This window comes from Nicotiana tabacum, chromosome 4 (assembly GCF_000715075.1).
Source record: "Nicotiana tabacum cultivar K326 chromosome 4, ASM71507v2, whole genome shotgun sequence".
NCBI lineage: Eukaryota > Viridiplantae > Streptophyta > Magnoliopsida > Solanales > Solanaceae > Nicotiana > Nicotiana tabacum.
The window spans coordinates 93818243-93835758 of record NC_134083.1 but is presented as its reverse complement, the minus strand read 5'-3'; the positions used below and the strand labels follow the sequence as shown (position 1 = coordinate 93835758).

Sequence of the window (17516 nt, the reverse complement as noted above, 5' to 3'; positions counted from 1 at the left end):
AGAAAAAAATGACTAAGCCTAGTCTGGAGTTGAAAGTACTCCAACCCCATTTAAAATATGCTTCCTTGAGACTAATAATTTTTTATGTGATTATTTCTGCTTAATTAACGGGTGAACAGGAACACATGCTGGTTGAAGTATAAAAAGAAATCGGTTGGAGCATACCATATATTCAGGAAATTAACCTGGCCATCTGCATGCACAAAATCCTGTAGGAGGAAGGTATCAATCCTGTAGTGCAACCTCAATGCAAGTTAAATAAAAACCTAGAAGAAGTGGTACAAAAAGAGATACTCAAATTGTTGGACGCTGATATAATATTTTCCATCTCCGACAGCCTATGGATCAATCCAATATAGGTTGTACTAAAAAAAGAGGGCATGAAGGTAGTGAAGAACGAGAACAGTGAATTAATTCTTACCAGAACCATTACTGGAGAGAGAATGTGTATAGATTATAGAAGACTGAATGATGCAATAACAGAGGATCACTTTTCACTCCCTTTCATTGATTATATGATTAAAAAATTGGCTGGGTGCGGATGCTACTGCTTCTTAGATGGAAAAGAATTCTTTGCAGTGGTTTTTTCTTTTGATAAGTTTAAATCATACTTAGTGGGAAGCAAGGCAATTGTGCATACTAACCACTTAACATTAAAGTAATTGTTGAGTAAGAAGAAGTAGAAATTGCGTCTGATACAGTGGGTGTTACTGTTGCAAGAGTTCAACCTTAATATCAAGGACATAAAGGACATAGAAAACCAAGTGGTTGATCATCTATCTCGATTTGAAAGAGCACACGTTGAAACTATGGAAATAAGGGAAGAGTTCCTAGATGAGCAGATTTTTTTCATCGCAGAAGTCTTAGAAAGACCATCATGGTATGCTGATATAGATAACTTCTTGGATAGTGGATGGCAGACTCGTGATTTTTCCTCTGTTCATAAGCTGCAAATCGAGGTAAAAATCTATTTTTAGAATGACCTTTTTTTGTTTAAATTGTATGCAGATAGCATGATTCGCAGATGTGTACTGGAAGGGAAAATGGAGAATATACTATCCCATTATTATGTCAGAGCAGTTGGAGGGCATTATAGAGGAAATAAGATAGCAGCAAAAGTCATAGAAGTTGGGTTCTACTAGTCATTCTTGTACAAAGACGCAAAGGCATATGTAGCTTCATGTGATAAGTGCAGGTAACATTAGAAAGAGGGACAAGTTGTCTCTAAACTCTATTCTGGTATGCGAAGTCTTTAACGTTTGGGGCATTGACCTTATGGGTCCCTTCCACTCTTCTCACTCAGATGAATATATCCAAGTAGCCGTTGACTACGTCTCTAAACAGGTCGAAGCAATCCTTACTAGGACTAATGATGCTAGTGTGGTATGTGAATTCTTTTTAAAGAATATATTTACCCGCTTTGGGATACCTCGAGTCATCATTAGTAACAATGGGTCACACTCTGTCAACAAACTGTTTGTACTATTATTGTCTAAGTATGGGGTGACTCATAAAACAGGGACCCCATACCAATCCCAGACCAATGGGCAGGTGTAAGTAGCTAATCGTGAACTCAAAATAACCATAGGGACTTCACCCTTCAAGCTAGTATATGAAAAATCATGTCATCTACTTATGGATATAGATCATAAGGATTATTGGGCAATTAAATTGCTTAATCTTGATCTAAGTCTTGCAGGAGAACACAGGATGTCGCAGATAAATGAGCTAGACGAATTCAGATTGGATGCATATGAAAATGCGCGAATTTTAAAGGAAAAGCCGAAGAAATGGCATGATCGTCTGATTAAGCCAAAAAAATTTTATGAAGGGGAAAAGGTCCTGCTATATAATACTAGACTCAAATTATTTCCCAAAAAATTCAAGTTAAGATGGACGGGACCATATGTGGTAAAATATATATCGCCATATGGGGCGATCGAGATCCAAAACATGGATAGAATAGAGAGCTTCAAGATGAACAGAAACATGTTAAAACCTTATTTTGTTGGAGGATATTCTAAGCAATCCTCTAGCGTCATAATCAAATGAGTGTTTCCGATTGAGTCAAGCTAACGACTATAACTAAGAACTACCTCTAATCCCTTTTCAAGTTTTTATTTATAGTGTAATATTAGGTTGATATTGTTTTCTTTTTTGAGGAGTAGAGATTAATTGTATAGTGGAGTTTCTGAAGTTGCAGGGATATATAGGCGAATGGATGGGCAATTTGAGGAGGTAAATGTGAGATTTTACGCACTTGTATATCCGTTGTCGTGCATGTGGAGGGGAAAATGCGCACATGAGCACACTAAAATTGATGCTGAGAGTCTTGAACGTGTGTGGTTGCGCACTATGCGTATTAAGCATAAACCTGAGCGCGCACACATTATAGTCCCTCTGCCATAGGTGTGTGGCAGCGCACGATCTGACCTGATAGCGCACCCGACTGCTCTCCCAGGTAAGTTTCTCCCCCATTTTATTATCTAGCCGATTTACTCTTCTTTTTATTTCAAAAACCACCCAAAATATACCACCCTCAACCCTAAACCCACTACCCCATATCATCCCAAGCCTAACCAAACTCCCTCTCTTTTCAAATCCTCTTTTTAAATCTCCGACCTCTTTCTCGCCCTCTTCCACCTTTTTTCAAACCCTTTCTTTTTTGCCACTGGTCAAGGTTTTGCGCCACCATTACTGACTCTCAGGTATGGTTACTCTTCTTTTTGTCATTCTATTTTTGAAGGACATATTTCAATTAGGGATTGTGGATGTTTGTGTGTATGTCTTGGTGTGTGATGCCCTTGAATTGGTTGTTATTGTAGTAAATTTAGGGTTATTAACATAGTTATGATGGGCAAGGGAAATTGTGCATGATATGTGTTTGAATTAATGTCGTAATGGAGTTTGTGTGTGTTTTGATGTGTGTTATTACCAATAATTGGTCACCGGAGAAACTTTTACCTTGCGTTCGAGTGTTGAACTTATAATAAAGGAGATTTGTAATGACAATGGAATTGGTAACACGTGAAGGATATTTAGAATGAATATTTGATGATATTATATGGGGTGAAGTCTGAGTAGAACCATTGTGAATAAGTGTGTGCACAATCACTGATGTCCATTTGGATTGTTGTAGGTATGAAATGGCCACTTAAAAGAAAATGAACACCCCGAGCACTTCCACTAGGAAGAAAGCGGGCACATAAACATCAAAGGGTGTGGGTACTTCTAGAACAAGTGCCACTGCACCCCACAACCCTATGATCAAAATAAGTTTGTCTCTTGGGATGCTCAAAAACATTTCCATAGCAAGGTAGATAAGAAGCCCGTTCCAGAGCGAGGAATTGGCATAGGTGCCATCATCAATGAGTATCCTAAAGTGCACAATGAATTAGTCTGCCGGAGGTTAGAGATGTTCTTTGAAAAATCGGATGAAGCTAATCTATCGCTAGTTAAGGAATTTTATGCGAATTGCCCTGAGCATGAGGATTTTGTTTGTACTGTGAGGAAGAAAAGGTAGAATTCTTGCGGGAAGCCATCCAACGGGTATATAACTTGCCGGAGCATGTTGACCAAGTGTTTAAAGATAACCTCTTTATGATACATAACAGAGAACTGTATCCATAGGCGATGATCTTCGAGACTATCTGTGTACCATGAAATGAGGTGGTGTGGTTGATTCGGGATCACAAATTCCATTTCAATTCACTGACCATGGAAGGGAAGTGTTGGCGGCACATCATCTACAATCGCCTTATGCCATCACAGAACAATACTAGGTAAATGGTCCCAGGGCAACTCTTATATGGTGTTTGATTAATGAACATGATTTTGATGGGGCCAAGGCTATTTGAGAAAAGATGGAAATTTGTTCACCATTACAGTGGTATGGTTTCTTCTTTCCGTTGTAAGCCAACACTTTTGTGCCGTGAGGCATGAGTTCTACAAAATAAGGCAACAAATAGGAAGGTAAAACATGAAAAGATATTTCGAGTTGATAAAGTGATCAGTAGGAAGGAGCCTGTCACTGTTGAGGAGGTTGAGAGTGAGTATTCTGACGGATATGTTGAGGACAGGGAGGTGCACATGGAGGATGTTGGTGCTAGTAAACCGCCGACCAAGTTACGAGTGCATCGTCAAGTAATTCATGGGAGGCGTGACTGTTTGTATTGGAACAGGAGATGGCTGGAATGCGAACTTTTGTAGATGGACTGACTACTCGAGTGGAGTCACTTGTGGGGCAAACTGAAAAATCTGAGTGAAAGATCATGGCATGGTTGCGTGCACTTGACTGGGCTTATCACATGGACCCCGACATAGTCTCAGACACAGATTGACCCACTCAGGGGAGTTTCCTTCACCTTTACATTTTAATTTTGTATCATGGGGACATGCCACTATTTAAGTGTGGTACGGGGGTTGTAAATAGTTATTTTTTAATTAACTTTTTTTAAATAACCCAAAATAGATAACTTCTTGACTTGTACTTCCATGGGTTTCTTGTTTAGTTTTTTACCATGATCGTAATATTTTGAACCAAATGCTTTCTAGAGTAGATTTTTCTTTGTTTTGGAAATTTTTTTGAAAAATTGCCTGAGGTTGGCAGAATTGACTGAGCCTAACCTGTAGGATGCATGCTCCTTTCCTCTTGAGTCGTAGATACCATTGGTGATTACAGTCTGAGTCGAGTGCCAATCCAGAATATTGGGTGTGGTGAGATGAATGTTTGTATAGTAATCATGCCCTACAAAGCACCTGGCTTGGTTGTGACTCAAGAAAAAATCATAGTTAATAATTGAGTTTTAAAATAATCGTAGGCTCTCTTTGTTAGCCATTCTTTGCTATTTTGACCCCTCCAAAGATATGATGAGTTATCCTTACTTAGCCCAGTTGACCCTAAATTCCTCTTTCCTTGGAAACCATATTACGACCTTGACTCTTGGTTTGAATCAACCATCTCTTTCAACCGTCATCATCCCTAAGTATTTAAGTGCCCTGTGTGTGATTCTAGAAAGATAAAAAGAACTAAGTGTAGGGATAGGGCTTGGTTTTGAGTGGAACCATAAAAAAGTGGAAAAATGTGCATCATCTTGAATGTATGTGAGGCCCATGAGCAGGGAATTATAAAATATGTTGTAAAAAAAAGGTAAACAATTTTCATACTCTCGTGTTATGTAGAGTGAACATAAGAGAACACTCCCCTGCTGATAGTCACTCCCTGTTATGTTGTTCTTAAAGAAATGAGAACTGGGTGTTGGTTTTGAAATGGGAGTTTTGGGTCATTGTCACGTTAAATGTGTAGGTCATGTACGAAGTGGTAAGTATTAAAGTGCTTAGGGAAGTGTAGCTATTCTTATCCAAATTGTATCCTACCCGTCTCAGTGCTTACATTTCAACCAAATGCAAAGCCCTACATGATCTGGACGAAAATGTTCCTACATCAATGGAGAGTCACACGATAGCCAAACTTATGGTACTCTTGAAGGCATGATTCACTTCTTTTGTGAGTGTGAGCGATTGTTGCATTATTTCCCTATGTTTTTCTTCATAAATAGTGTGTGAATAAGGGCATTTTTCTTTCTTGGGAGGTGTATCGAGGATTTGGTGCTGATTTGACCTTGGTTCCAATAGGATGGCATGACTGAGGTTAAAGTTGAATGTGATCATAGGGTTGTATCTAGTTAATTCTTTCTAGCCACTTGTCTAAGGAGGCTATAGTGTAAAAAGCAGTTAATTTCTGAATTCGCTCAAGACGAGTAAAATTTAAGTGTGGGGGTATTTGATGAGCTTAATATCGCTTGACATTTTAGGCCCTTTTTATCAATAATCAAGTTGAATTGATAGATAATTTGCTTGAATTATGGACTGATTTATTGATTTTTGGTGTAGGTGTATATGAGATTGATATAGGAAAAATAACGGACAATCTGGGAGGAAAAAGATCGGAAGAAGAAGAAGAGGAAGAAGAAATTGTTGCGCGGCCACGCAACTGAAGCCCAGAACGTGCACATGAGGTAAGAGACCTGGAGGATGAGCGCGCCCAAGTTTTCAGGTGCAAGGCAGTGCACGTCCGCCTTCGTGAAACTTAATTCAGGCCTAATTTTGTAACTCTTGGTCATTCCCCTTGACCTATATAAAGCCTAAGATCGTCCCAAATGAGGTATCTTGGAATTTTGGACAACCTTTGGAGTGAAGAAGTTAAAGAAACAACGGAGACTTGGAATCCTTGATCCAAATTATTCAATACGAAAATTTATTTGAGTCTGTGGGTTGTAATGTCTTCTTGTTCTCTTAATACTCCTGTGATGAATAATTTCTCTACTACGGAGTAGTTTGTCCTAGTATTATTGACAGATATTGTACCTTGACTGTTATTCAAGGATTTCATTTGACTTTTGTTAGTGCTTGAATTTGTTGAATGAGTTTCAAATTGATTTGGAAGTTATTTGTGATTCTACTTTAATCAAAAGAGAAGTTTTATTGTGAATATCATTGTGTTATCTTATTTGGGTGAATTTCACGACTATCATAGGTAATCAAAAGAGCTTGTAGAGTTATCAATTAACCTAATCTAGAGGAATAGTCGAGAGACGTTCTTCGTAAGACCAATCATTAAACGTATTTGTGTAGATGTTTATAGCAATTGTCATTAGGTTATTTAACGGAATTCCCATTCATTCGAAAGAAGAATTTGAATCCTAAAGATAATTTAACCAAATCGAAAGAGTCAACATAACATAGAAATTAAACTTGGAACAGAGTTATATCTCGATTAACAGTTGTGCACATATCTTGTCAATGTCCTTATTTCTCTCACTGATATTCAATTGTTGCAACCTAATTCCCCATTTTCTGAATAGTGTTAAGCTAAAAATTTATTCAAAAATTATTTAAATCAATTCATGTGGAGACGATTTAATAACTATACTATCTATGATTAGCGAGTATTAACTTTGTACACCGGTTTTGCGCTCATCAATATCTTTAGGGTACCATGGATAAGGACTTGTATTATTCTGATTCCCCTAATTTTTTATCCATGCTTATTCAGATAGTGATTGAGTTGTTTGTCTTGATACTAGAAGGTCTGTGACTTGGTTTTATATGCTTTTAGGTGGCAGTCTTATTAGTTAGAAGTACAAGAAGCAACTAGTTGTTTCTTTATCCTTTGTTGAGGTTGAATTCAGGGCTCTTAGTAAAATGGTTACTGAATTGATATGGTTTTTTGTTTAGCAGATTTTGGCTCCTGTTTTACTTCCTTTCTTTGTTTTCTATGACAATCAGGCTGCTCTGCATGTAGCAAGAACCCAGTATTCCATGAGAAAATAAAATATATTGAGATTGATTGATATTTCATCCGGACTAAGCTCAATGATGGTTGAATTCAACTATTCCATATTTCAACTTCCAAGCAGCTGGCGGATGTGCTAACTAAACCTCTACTTGGTTAGAGTACTCTTCATCACCAATTTATAGGCAAGTTGAAGATGGTGTTCACCTCCGATTTGTAAAAGGTGTTGAGCTTTTGGATTACATGGCATCCAGGCCGTGACAATAACTTGTTAAGTGGTTGTATCGGTTGATATATTTATGTTGGACCATTTTGTATTTGGGCCACTTTTATTATGTACAAAGGTTTCAAATAGTCTTTTATTCATTTTTACCCTATTTATGACCAAACTATAAATATAGGAACTTAGATTAGATGGACCGTCAGATTATTTTACACAATTCTCTTTTTCTGTATAACTGATACACTCTTTTTTTCATGGTTAAAAATTCTAATAATATTTATTTGATTTCGGCTCGACTCACTTTGTTGTCAAATGAATATGGTGGAGGGTGGTTGAGAGGAGATGAGAAAGGAGAAAGAGAAAAAAAAAATTAAAAAGTAAAACCATGACTTTCCGCGCGGTCAAATATGGTAAATACACGTACATTGCCATGTTAATGAAATATTTGAGTTTTGAGTTTAGGTTGTTATTTATGCTATATTTTCTAAATTTTTAATCTTTTAAGAATTTATTATAAAATCTACCTCTATTTTTAATAATTTAAATTGTACATTCATGCATTAAATATATGTTTATAAGGTTCTCACCATTTTTATTCTCAATTGTGTAAATATATTATTTTTAAATTGTAATTGTTATTAATTATATTACTGATACGAGCAAAATTATTTTATTTTATTTTATCTTTATTTCGTTCATTATTTTTATTATTTAATGTCATTAAGTGATGCTTGATTGTAATTTGTATTTTTATTTTCAAAATGAGATTTACTTGATTTTAAAAAAGAAAAAAGTATCATGATATTAAAAAAGTAAAAAAAAAAATGAGAGATAAATATTGATAATATAGAGGATAAAATAGGTGTTTAAAACACCAATTGAGAAATGATGAGAAGAATGTCTATTATTCTAACATAGAGAAATTTTGATTTTGAAATTAAAGTTGGGAAGTGTTACTAATTTTTATTCAATGAAAAAACAGAAGGAGTGAGCTTTCAAGGTCATTTATAATGTTGAAATTAAGAAAATATTATTTTTAAATTTTCTATGCGTAAAAGATAAATCTTTATGTATAAAAGTAAATATCATATATCTAAAAAAAAATATTAAAACTAAAAATAAATTTGCAAACCCACGAAAAAAATAAAACCAATTGAGATAGAGTAGTAGAGGGAAAGAGAAGTGTCATTATTGAATTGAACCACAAACAAGGTAAAGGTGCACCAACTCCATTTATTAAAGGAACAAATCCTAGGCTCAGTATCTTTGACAAATCTTTGTGTCGTCATTCGTAAAATCTTAACCCCTGCCAAAGCTTATTATAAGCGATCAATCTTATCTCCCATTCTCCACAAGGAGCAGAGAGACAACTCAGAACTGTTCATCAATGGACCATCCCTCTCCTCACGTGCTCCTCTTCCCTCTTCCAATACAAAGCCCTATCAATTCTATGCTTCATCTTGCCGAGCTCTTCTGTCTCGCCGGTTTGCAGGTCACTTTCCTCAACACCAACCATAATCAGAAACTTCTCCTCCGTCACACCAACGTGGAATCAAGATTCCGGCAATATCCCCGGTTCCGTTTCCGGACCATTTCTGACGGCCTACCGGAGGAAAATCCCCGATCGTCGGTACAGTTTGGAGAGCTTATTAGCTCTTTGCAAGCTGTGGCGGAGCCTTTCCTCAGAGAAATATTGCTCAGTAGTAGTAGTGATGGAGTTACAGAGCCGCCGGTGACGTGTGTTATACCAGATGGGTTGTTTTATTATGCAGTGGATATTGGTAATGAGATAGGAGTTCCAGTTATCCCTTTCGACACTATTAGTCCTTGTTGCCTTTGGGTTTATCTCTGTATTCCGAAACTCATTCAAGCCGAAGAGATTCCTTTCAAAGGTACTCTTCCTTTTCTTTTTATATAAAATTGATTATACATCGACAAATGGTATTTCTTTTACTTCCATTCTTTATCCACTCGCCCCTTTTCCCTCATTATATAACATTGATACAAGTTGAGTTGTGTTGAGTACACTTTACGTGTGAACATAAAAGAAACTTAAATATAAAATTTTAGCATATCACTGTTTCGCACTCCTCTCTTCCATTTTATGTCTCTGTTGATCAAATTACCTAAAAAAGATTATATTAATTCGGATATAAAATTTTCAGATTTTTTGGGAGTAATTTATTTCATATTTTTAAAAGATATTATAAGTTAAAATATGTAACAAGTTTATATATTAAAAAAATTCATTGTGAAATAAACTTATTTGACTTGACTTTTCGAATAATAAGTAAAGTGGAACCAGAGGAAGTATCTGCTTCTATGTTCAATATAAGGAAATGCTACTTGTGACTAAACGAAATTCTTACTGGATAATATCTTATGTGATACAATTACTAAAATAAAATTCCATCTTCGTTGCCAGCATCAAGACGTTAATTTCTATCCTAGTTATTTCAATAATTTTTCGAATATTTTAAGATTACTTGTCTTGGTCAAAGTTAAATACTACTGTAATATGTATTCGAGTTTCAAGAATAGATAAGGTCAATGTTTATCATTTTATTAACTCTTTTCCATAATAAAACACTAGGATTCTTCTAGTACCAATGGTTTCTTCCAAGTAGAAAATATCTACGTAAAAGACAAAATAATTTCACTTTATTTATTTTGGATGAACGCCTCTTGTGATTTATGGCAACATATAAAACAGCTAAACAAGCCAAAAATTTATCTTTCTTGTCAAGGAAATGATTTGGACGCATTGTTCGAAAATGTAGCTGGCATGCAAGGTCTTCTACGCCGTCGTGATTTTCCGTTCTATCGTCTAATCGATTATGCCACCGACCCCTATTGCCAAATCGCACTCAAAGAAGTGGAGAGTATCCCTCGATCCAATGGACTCATATTAAACACATTTGAAGATTTAGACGGCCCATTGCTCTCCCTCATTCGCTCTCATTGTCAACAAACTTATGCTATTGGGCCATTACACTTGCATCTTAAGACTAAACTTGCTGAAAAAAGGATGCCAATATCAGCCTCTTCAAATAGTTTGTGGGAAGAAGACCACAGTTCAATTCAATGGCTCGATGCGCAGCCCATCGAATCAGTAATCTATGTAAGTTTTGGAAGTATGGCAACTTTGTCAAAGGAGGAAATCTTGGAGTTTTGGCATGGGTTAGTAAATAGTGGAATCAGATTTTTGTGGGTCATGAGGTCCAACTTGTTAAGGGGAGAAGAATCGAACCACCAATTTGTGAAGGAGCTTTCCGAGGGATGCAAAGAAAGAGCCTACATAGTGAGTTGGGCTCCACAAGAAAAGGTATTGGCCCACTCTGCTATTGGTGGGTTTTTAACTCATAGTGGATGGAACTCGACTATGGAAAGTATTGTTCAAGGAAAGCCCATGATCTGTTGGGCTGTTTATGTGGACCAACGAGTCACAAGTAGATTTGTGGGTGAGGTGTGGAAAATTGGGGTGGACATGAAGGACATTTGTGATAGATACATTATAGAGAAGATGGTGAAAGATTTAATGGTAACAAATAGGGATGAGTTTAAGAAATCAGCTGAGAAATTATCTAATTTGGCAAAAGAAAGTGTTGGAGATGGAGGTTCATCGTACAATGCTCTTCAATGTCTCGTCGATGACGTTAAAAAGTTAGGCAGAAAAGGGAAGGATATCAAATCTAATTGCATTGGATAAAAAGGGTAAAGCTTAGCATCATTATTTTGTACACAAGGGCAACTGATATAAATAGTCCAATGTTCAACTAAAAGAATAGATATTTTCTTCTTCTTTTATTGGATACAAGTTATTTATCCGTAAAACAATACAGTTGAATTTATATGTGATTATTGTCAAATGAATTTTAGAAAAAAAAATATTTTGTCTAGATATAAAAGTCTATCATTAAAGATAAAATAAGTAAAATATAAGTTTAAAGTTAAATTCTTTTTAAATATATATAATTTTTTTTGAAACGGACTAATAAAAAAATGCGTAACATAAATTGAAACAAAAGAGTATACAAACAGACGATAGGTATATTTAAATTGGTACGGAGTGATCTAGCGGAATAGCGTGTGAGCTGATTAGTTTTGCCCATTTCATTTAGACGAGTGGGAATTGTACTGACTACTAGTATGCTGCCAGTCCTAAAGCCCACTTTTTATTACGCCCTCCTTTTCACGGGGAACTTCACAGGTAGCCACTAATTAGGGATTATTTATTCTTTAGCCATTATTTAAAATATATTTACTCTTTTAACTTATGCTTAATAAATTTTTACCTGTCCGAACAAAAATATCTCTGTGCTAGACATGGGTGCTGTATAAATATTAAGGACATGATATCCTTAACTTCATGAATGTTGTGTAAATTTTAAGGACAAAGTGTCATGTATTTGCACCTTCCATTGTTAAACTTTAGGACATCATGTCCTTAACTTCATATGTGCAATGTAAATGTTAAGGACATGGCGTCCTTAACTTCATATGTGCAGTGTAAATGTTAAGGACATAATGTCCTTAACTTGTATTTGCACCTTTTGTTGTTAAACTTTAGGACCTTATGTCCTTAACTTCATATGTGCAGTGTAAATATTGAGGACATAATGTCCTTAACTTTATGAGTGTTGTGTAAATATTAAAGACATGGTGTCCTTAACTTCATGTATGTTGTGTAAATATTAAGGACAAAGTGTCATGTATTTGCATCTTCCGTTGTTAAACTTTAGGACATCATGTCCTTAACTTCATATGTGCAGTATAAATGTTAAGGACATGGCATCATTAACTTTATGTGTGCAGTGTAAATATTAAGGACACCATGTCCTTAATATTTACACAGCATTCATGAAGAAAGAGTAACAACGTCTTTTCGTATTAATTTTAATAGAGTAATGATTATTTTTGTTCAGCATTAAAAATATTGGATAAAAATTAAATACCATGTTAAAAAGTGGCTATCTCACGCCATTTCTACTCTTTTCATTTTATGTGACTACTTTTGAATGGACACTAAGGCCTCGCTTGTCCATAATTTTTTTTTTTTGTCAAAAAAATTCAAAAATATGTTTGTTCATAAAATTTTATACATTTTTGAAAATTTTTCGAAAATGAGTTTTAAAAATCAAAAAGTCTGTTTGACCACTTTTTCAAATTTATTTTTCTTTACTCACTAAACTGCAATATTTTTTCAAGTGAAATGTATGTCCAAATATAATTTCAAATATTATTTTTTAACTTTACTCCAAATACTATTTTTTTTTCAAAAATTATAATTTTTATGTCCAAACGCCTACTAAATCTTATATTCATGTAATATATTAATATGATGGAAGAGAAGACAAGTATTTGTTGAAAATAGAGCAAATATTACATCAAAATTTAAAATGCAAATAATTTAAAAATTAAAATTCTTGAAAATTTCAAAAAAAAAAAAAAAAAAACATAAATTGAAAAGAGGAAAGGGAGTTAGCAATGTTCATGGGATTTGCAATGCCCCTTTACATTATAGGCAGAAGAACTTCTTATTTGCTCCCAAAGTAAAGAAGAATACTAAAGCTCTAGTGCATGTTCAATCAACGTATTCACTATTCTCATATAAAATATTTTAGATTATAGTGGTAGTGATAATGCATTATTTAATTTTAAGATTTTAATCCTATAAAAGAACATGTTCCTCTGCTAGTGCTGTACAAATGAAACCGATAAGCCACACCAACCCGATAATTCGAGTCAAACCGAAAAAAAAAACTTGACAATATTTGGTTTGGTTTGGTTTTAACTAAATAAAGTCAAACCGAAATTAAACCAACCCGACATTATATGTATATAAGTTTTAAATATATTTAATACATCAAAATATTTATTGTAGTGTAGTTTATAAATATTTCTTAAGCTTTTTCATAATTTTATCTTTTAACGTATTATTTCAAGTTTGGAGTTACAATTTTTGGATGCCCCAATAAAATTATAGTTCATAAATGTTAGTAACTCAAATAAATCCTAAACCAAAATCAAATCAATACTAATGATAATAAAAGACATTCAATTCAATTGTACTGTGAATGAAAATAGTGTTGGATATCTATTTTTAGTTTTTCCATGGTTTAGATAAAATGCATAACTTATTTTTCTTTTACTGTTTAATCATGTAAATAATAGTACTTATTAGTCGTACTTATTTTAGCAACTTATTAGTAATTTTAAATTATGTTTGTTTCCATTATGACTTATTAATAATATTTATTTTATGTAATTTTTTCATCTTTATTGTTAAATATTTTAGTACAATGCCACGAATTATCTCATATTTATGTTATTTTATTAAAAAATACCTTATATAATTCTGTCTTACTAGGATTAAAGAAATATTTGGAACACAAATTTTATGTTTTGTGATATGAAGACTTTATGAAAAAAAAACCTAAACAACCCGAAAACCCGAAAAACCTTAAAAAATCGAAATTTAAAAACCCAATTTTTATTGATTTGACTTAGTCTTTATATTTAATAACCCGATTTGATAATTAAAAAATTCGAATCAACCCGACCTATTTACACTGTATCCTCTTTTATGTATACTTTGGTTACCGTAACAAGGTATAAACTCGTTTTACCTATTGTCGGGAAAGAAAAAACGTGGGTATTATTTAATTCAAAAGTTGTTTCTTCTCCAATTAAAATTCAGATCTAGTTTTTGTTTTTACCGTAAACGTATCTAATCAGTCTCTGTGCCGAATCGTTTCCATATGCTGTGAAGCCAGAATGTATTCATCTTGCGCCTACAAATAGTTTGTTTGATTAGTTTCAAGTATTTTTTTTAAATTGTGATGTTTAGTTAAGTTTTTAGAAAAAATAAAATATTTTCAATAAAAACAGAAACGGATTTTGAGAAACAAAAAAAATAACTTCTCCCTAAAAATATTTTTTTTTAAAAATAGACTAGAAATATTGTTAATCACTTTATAGATAAAACAATAATCGAGAAGGGGACCCCGAATCTTTTAGTACCTCGAAGCCAACAAAAACTAGAAACAAGGTCAATGTTTATCCTACTTTTCCAGATTTCATCATCGCCCTCGCTTGTCCAATTCTTCGTCTTTGTTATACGCAAAGTGACCTAAGTTTTATGTGTTTATTTTATTAGTTAATTAACTATTTTGGCCCTTTAAAATTGGTAATGGGGTTAGAATTTTCGTTAAAGAGAATACAAAGAAGCCAAAGAAATTTAATATATAATATGTATACATAATTTTTTTATCCACTTATACAGTGTAATCTTTTAACAAAATAATGTCAATTATCAGCCCCTGTTTAGAGCATCCACACTTCATCTCTTACAAAGGCCTTACTCATAAAAACCAACCGTGTAAAAGAAAACATGAAAACTCCTTTCTTTGACACTACTAATAGCTTATATTTGGTCAAGTTTTTCCAATGCAAAAGTGATTTTTTTTTTTTCAATGTTGAGGTGTTTGGCCAAATTTTTAGAAGGGCAAAACGTACTTTTAAGTAGAAGCAAATATTTTACAAATAAATTTATATACCAAAATAACTATATTCAACTTAATCTAATATTTAGCAATTCTAAACGCAAGTCTCCTCTCCAACAGGAGTAATATTTTTTGTTGTTAGTACCTTTAAGAGTTTTGGGATTGACACAACGTAGAAGGGGTATCTATGTGAATTCTATGTTGTAATTGATATTATATTGCTCTTTACCTAGGCATAATGGTCTGCATCACTCTCTACTTCTTTTCTTAAAAAAAAAGAAAGAGGTAATAATGAGTAATCGTCATGCACCATGTTCCAGCTTCATAAAAGACATACAAGAAAATAGATGCACAATGCAGATAGAAAAGAATTCTCATATGATTGAAGATGAATAAAGAGAAAGAAACTCAACAGTCACAAAACTCAATAGCAGTTAGGTCATAGGAGTAATCTGTTCCAACAACCCAATATGGTCTTATACCACCTACTGTGCTCCAACCTTTGCTAGTGTCATACTTATATGAAAATCAAAAACTTAATTATAATTTTTACGTCCTTATTCATAATTTGATACCCAAGAGCAGTTTTTCAAATGTTGGCCTAGCATAAATTGCTGCTCAAAAGTGCTTTTCAAATTGATTAGCCAAATATAAATTGTTTTTCTCCAAAGGCATGTTTTTGAAAAACATTTTTGAAAAAAAGAAGAAGTTGATTTTAGCAAATTAACCAAACAGACCAAAGCAATCACCGGCCAAGAAATTAAAGAGGAATTTACACAAAATACAACCTCTTTAAGACTTATTTAAATAAATTATAACTATTTACAAAAAATTACATAAAATACAATTTATATTATAATTTTTTAACTTTCTAATTAAATTATATACCACTTTAACAGCCCTTAAATATCTCATTTTAAAATTTAAAAATAGGAATTGCCTCCTAAAAATACTCCCATTTAACATAGAATTAGGGATTGCTTTCACTTCAATTTTATCAAATCTTTTATCTCCTTCGTACTAGCCAAGGTGGGTCATTTCTATGGGGAGTTCTGCAAATGGTGGAGGGTACTACCATTACTCATATTCTGTTGTGCGATCAGCTTTGACAGCATTGTCCCAGTTGACATTTATGTTCCAAGTTGCCAGCCTACTGCTGAGGCCCTTCTATACATAGTTTTTCAACTGCAGAAGAAGATTAATAGACGCAAGGATTTCCTTATACTAACTATGGATATAGTATATTAATAATATATATTTGGTATATATAATATACGAATATAAATAATAAATATGATATATTACTACTAATATATATATATATATATATATATATATATATATATATATGTGTGTGTGTGTGTGTGTGTGTGTGTGTGTGTGTATGTGTGTGATATATTGCTCCAGATATAAAATATATGTGATGTATACTAAGTATACATAATATATGTTGAATATTAATATACCAAATATAAAATGTATTATTACACATACATATAAAACAAATAAATGCAAAGTATTCCTACTGTAAGTATACGTTATGGAGAATGAAATTGAAACAATAAAAGTTCCCAAGATAGAGTACGTACCTATATTTATGGAGGATATGGCATTGGTCATGAGATAGGAGTAGTGTTTATAGTGGTAACTTAGTGTGTTTGTAGTGATAATCACTAATTAATAAATTGAAGAATTTTTAGGGACTAATTAAGGATACTTCTAGAATGGGACTTTCCTTTAATAGGGAATTTACCATGTTTTTAGAGTATATTTTTTATATGTTTGTTGTAGAATTTGTTATTCTAATATTAGTTGTAGATTATGAAATATTGTATAAATCCGTAAGTATGGTGGTTCCAAGAGCCCATCCTCTCAGAGTTCTGGAGTCTGTCCAAAAGCCTAAGCTATTGGGCCGCTCCATAGACAAAAGGAAAAATGACATTGTATAGTCGCTGTAAAAATAATAGCCGAAATATATATAAATATTGTATATTTTTTGTATATATATACATTATGTATGTTATATACAAAAATTATACAATTTTTATATACTTTTTTTGCTATCAGATGTAAATAGTTTCTGGCGCATGCTAAAAGTGATAATACCCCTAGACAAAACGTATTTCATTGATTGTTCTATTTACCAAAAAAATTATAAGTATACCGCATAAATTTCAAAAAATCAATAAATAAATAAATGCCTTGAGACTAGGAGTTGAGATTTTATCTGACACTAAAGGCATGTTTGGAAAGCCACCGAGAAATTGGATTGGTGTAATTATTAGGGTAGTAATTGCACAACCTAGTAATTACGACGACTTGTTTGTTTGTCATAGTATAATTACAGTGTAATTACACGTGTACTGTTTGGTTGCACACGAGTAATTATACAGTTAGATTAAAAATTAAATTTTAAATATAAAGTAAATTATCAAAAATTAAGATTTAACAAATATATGCCTTTATAAATAATATTAAATTTGACATTTAAGAT

The 17516-nt window shown here is 33.3% G+C and overlaps 1 protein-coding gene across 2 annotated transcripts; it reads left to right on the top strand.

The window, feature by feature from the left end:
• The first annotated feature begins 8712 nt into the window (after window positions 1-8712).
• On the top strand, window positions 8713-11351 carry LOC107819698 (7-deoxyloganetic acid glucosyltransferase). 2 transcript variants are annotated; one of them, XM_016645838.2, is made up of 2 exons: window positions 8713-9409; window positions 10265-11351. In XM_016645838.2, the coding sequence occupies exons 1-2, from the start codon at window positions 8905-8907 to the stop codon at window positions 11224-11226; spliced, it is 1467 nt and encodes a 488-aa protein (XP_016501324.1). In that variant the 5' UTR covers window positions 8713-8904; the 3' UTR covers window positions 11227-11351. The 2 variants fall into 2 exon arrangements, with proteins under 2 accessions (XP_016501324.1, XP_016501325.1); XM_016645839.2 differs by having other exon boundaries at window positions 8724-9409; window positions 10298-11351.
• Window positions 11352-17516: the final 6165 nt, after the last annotated feature.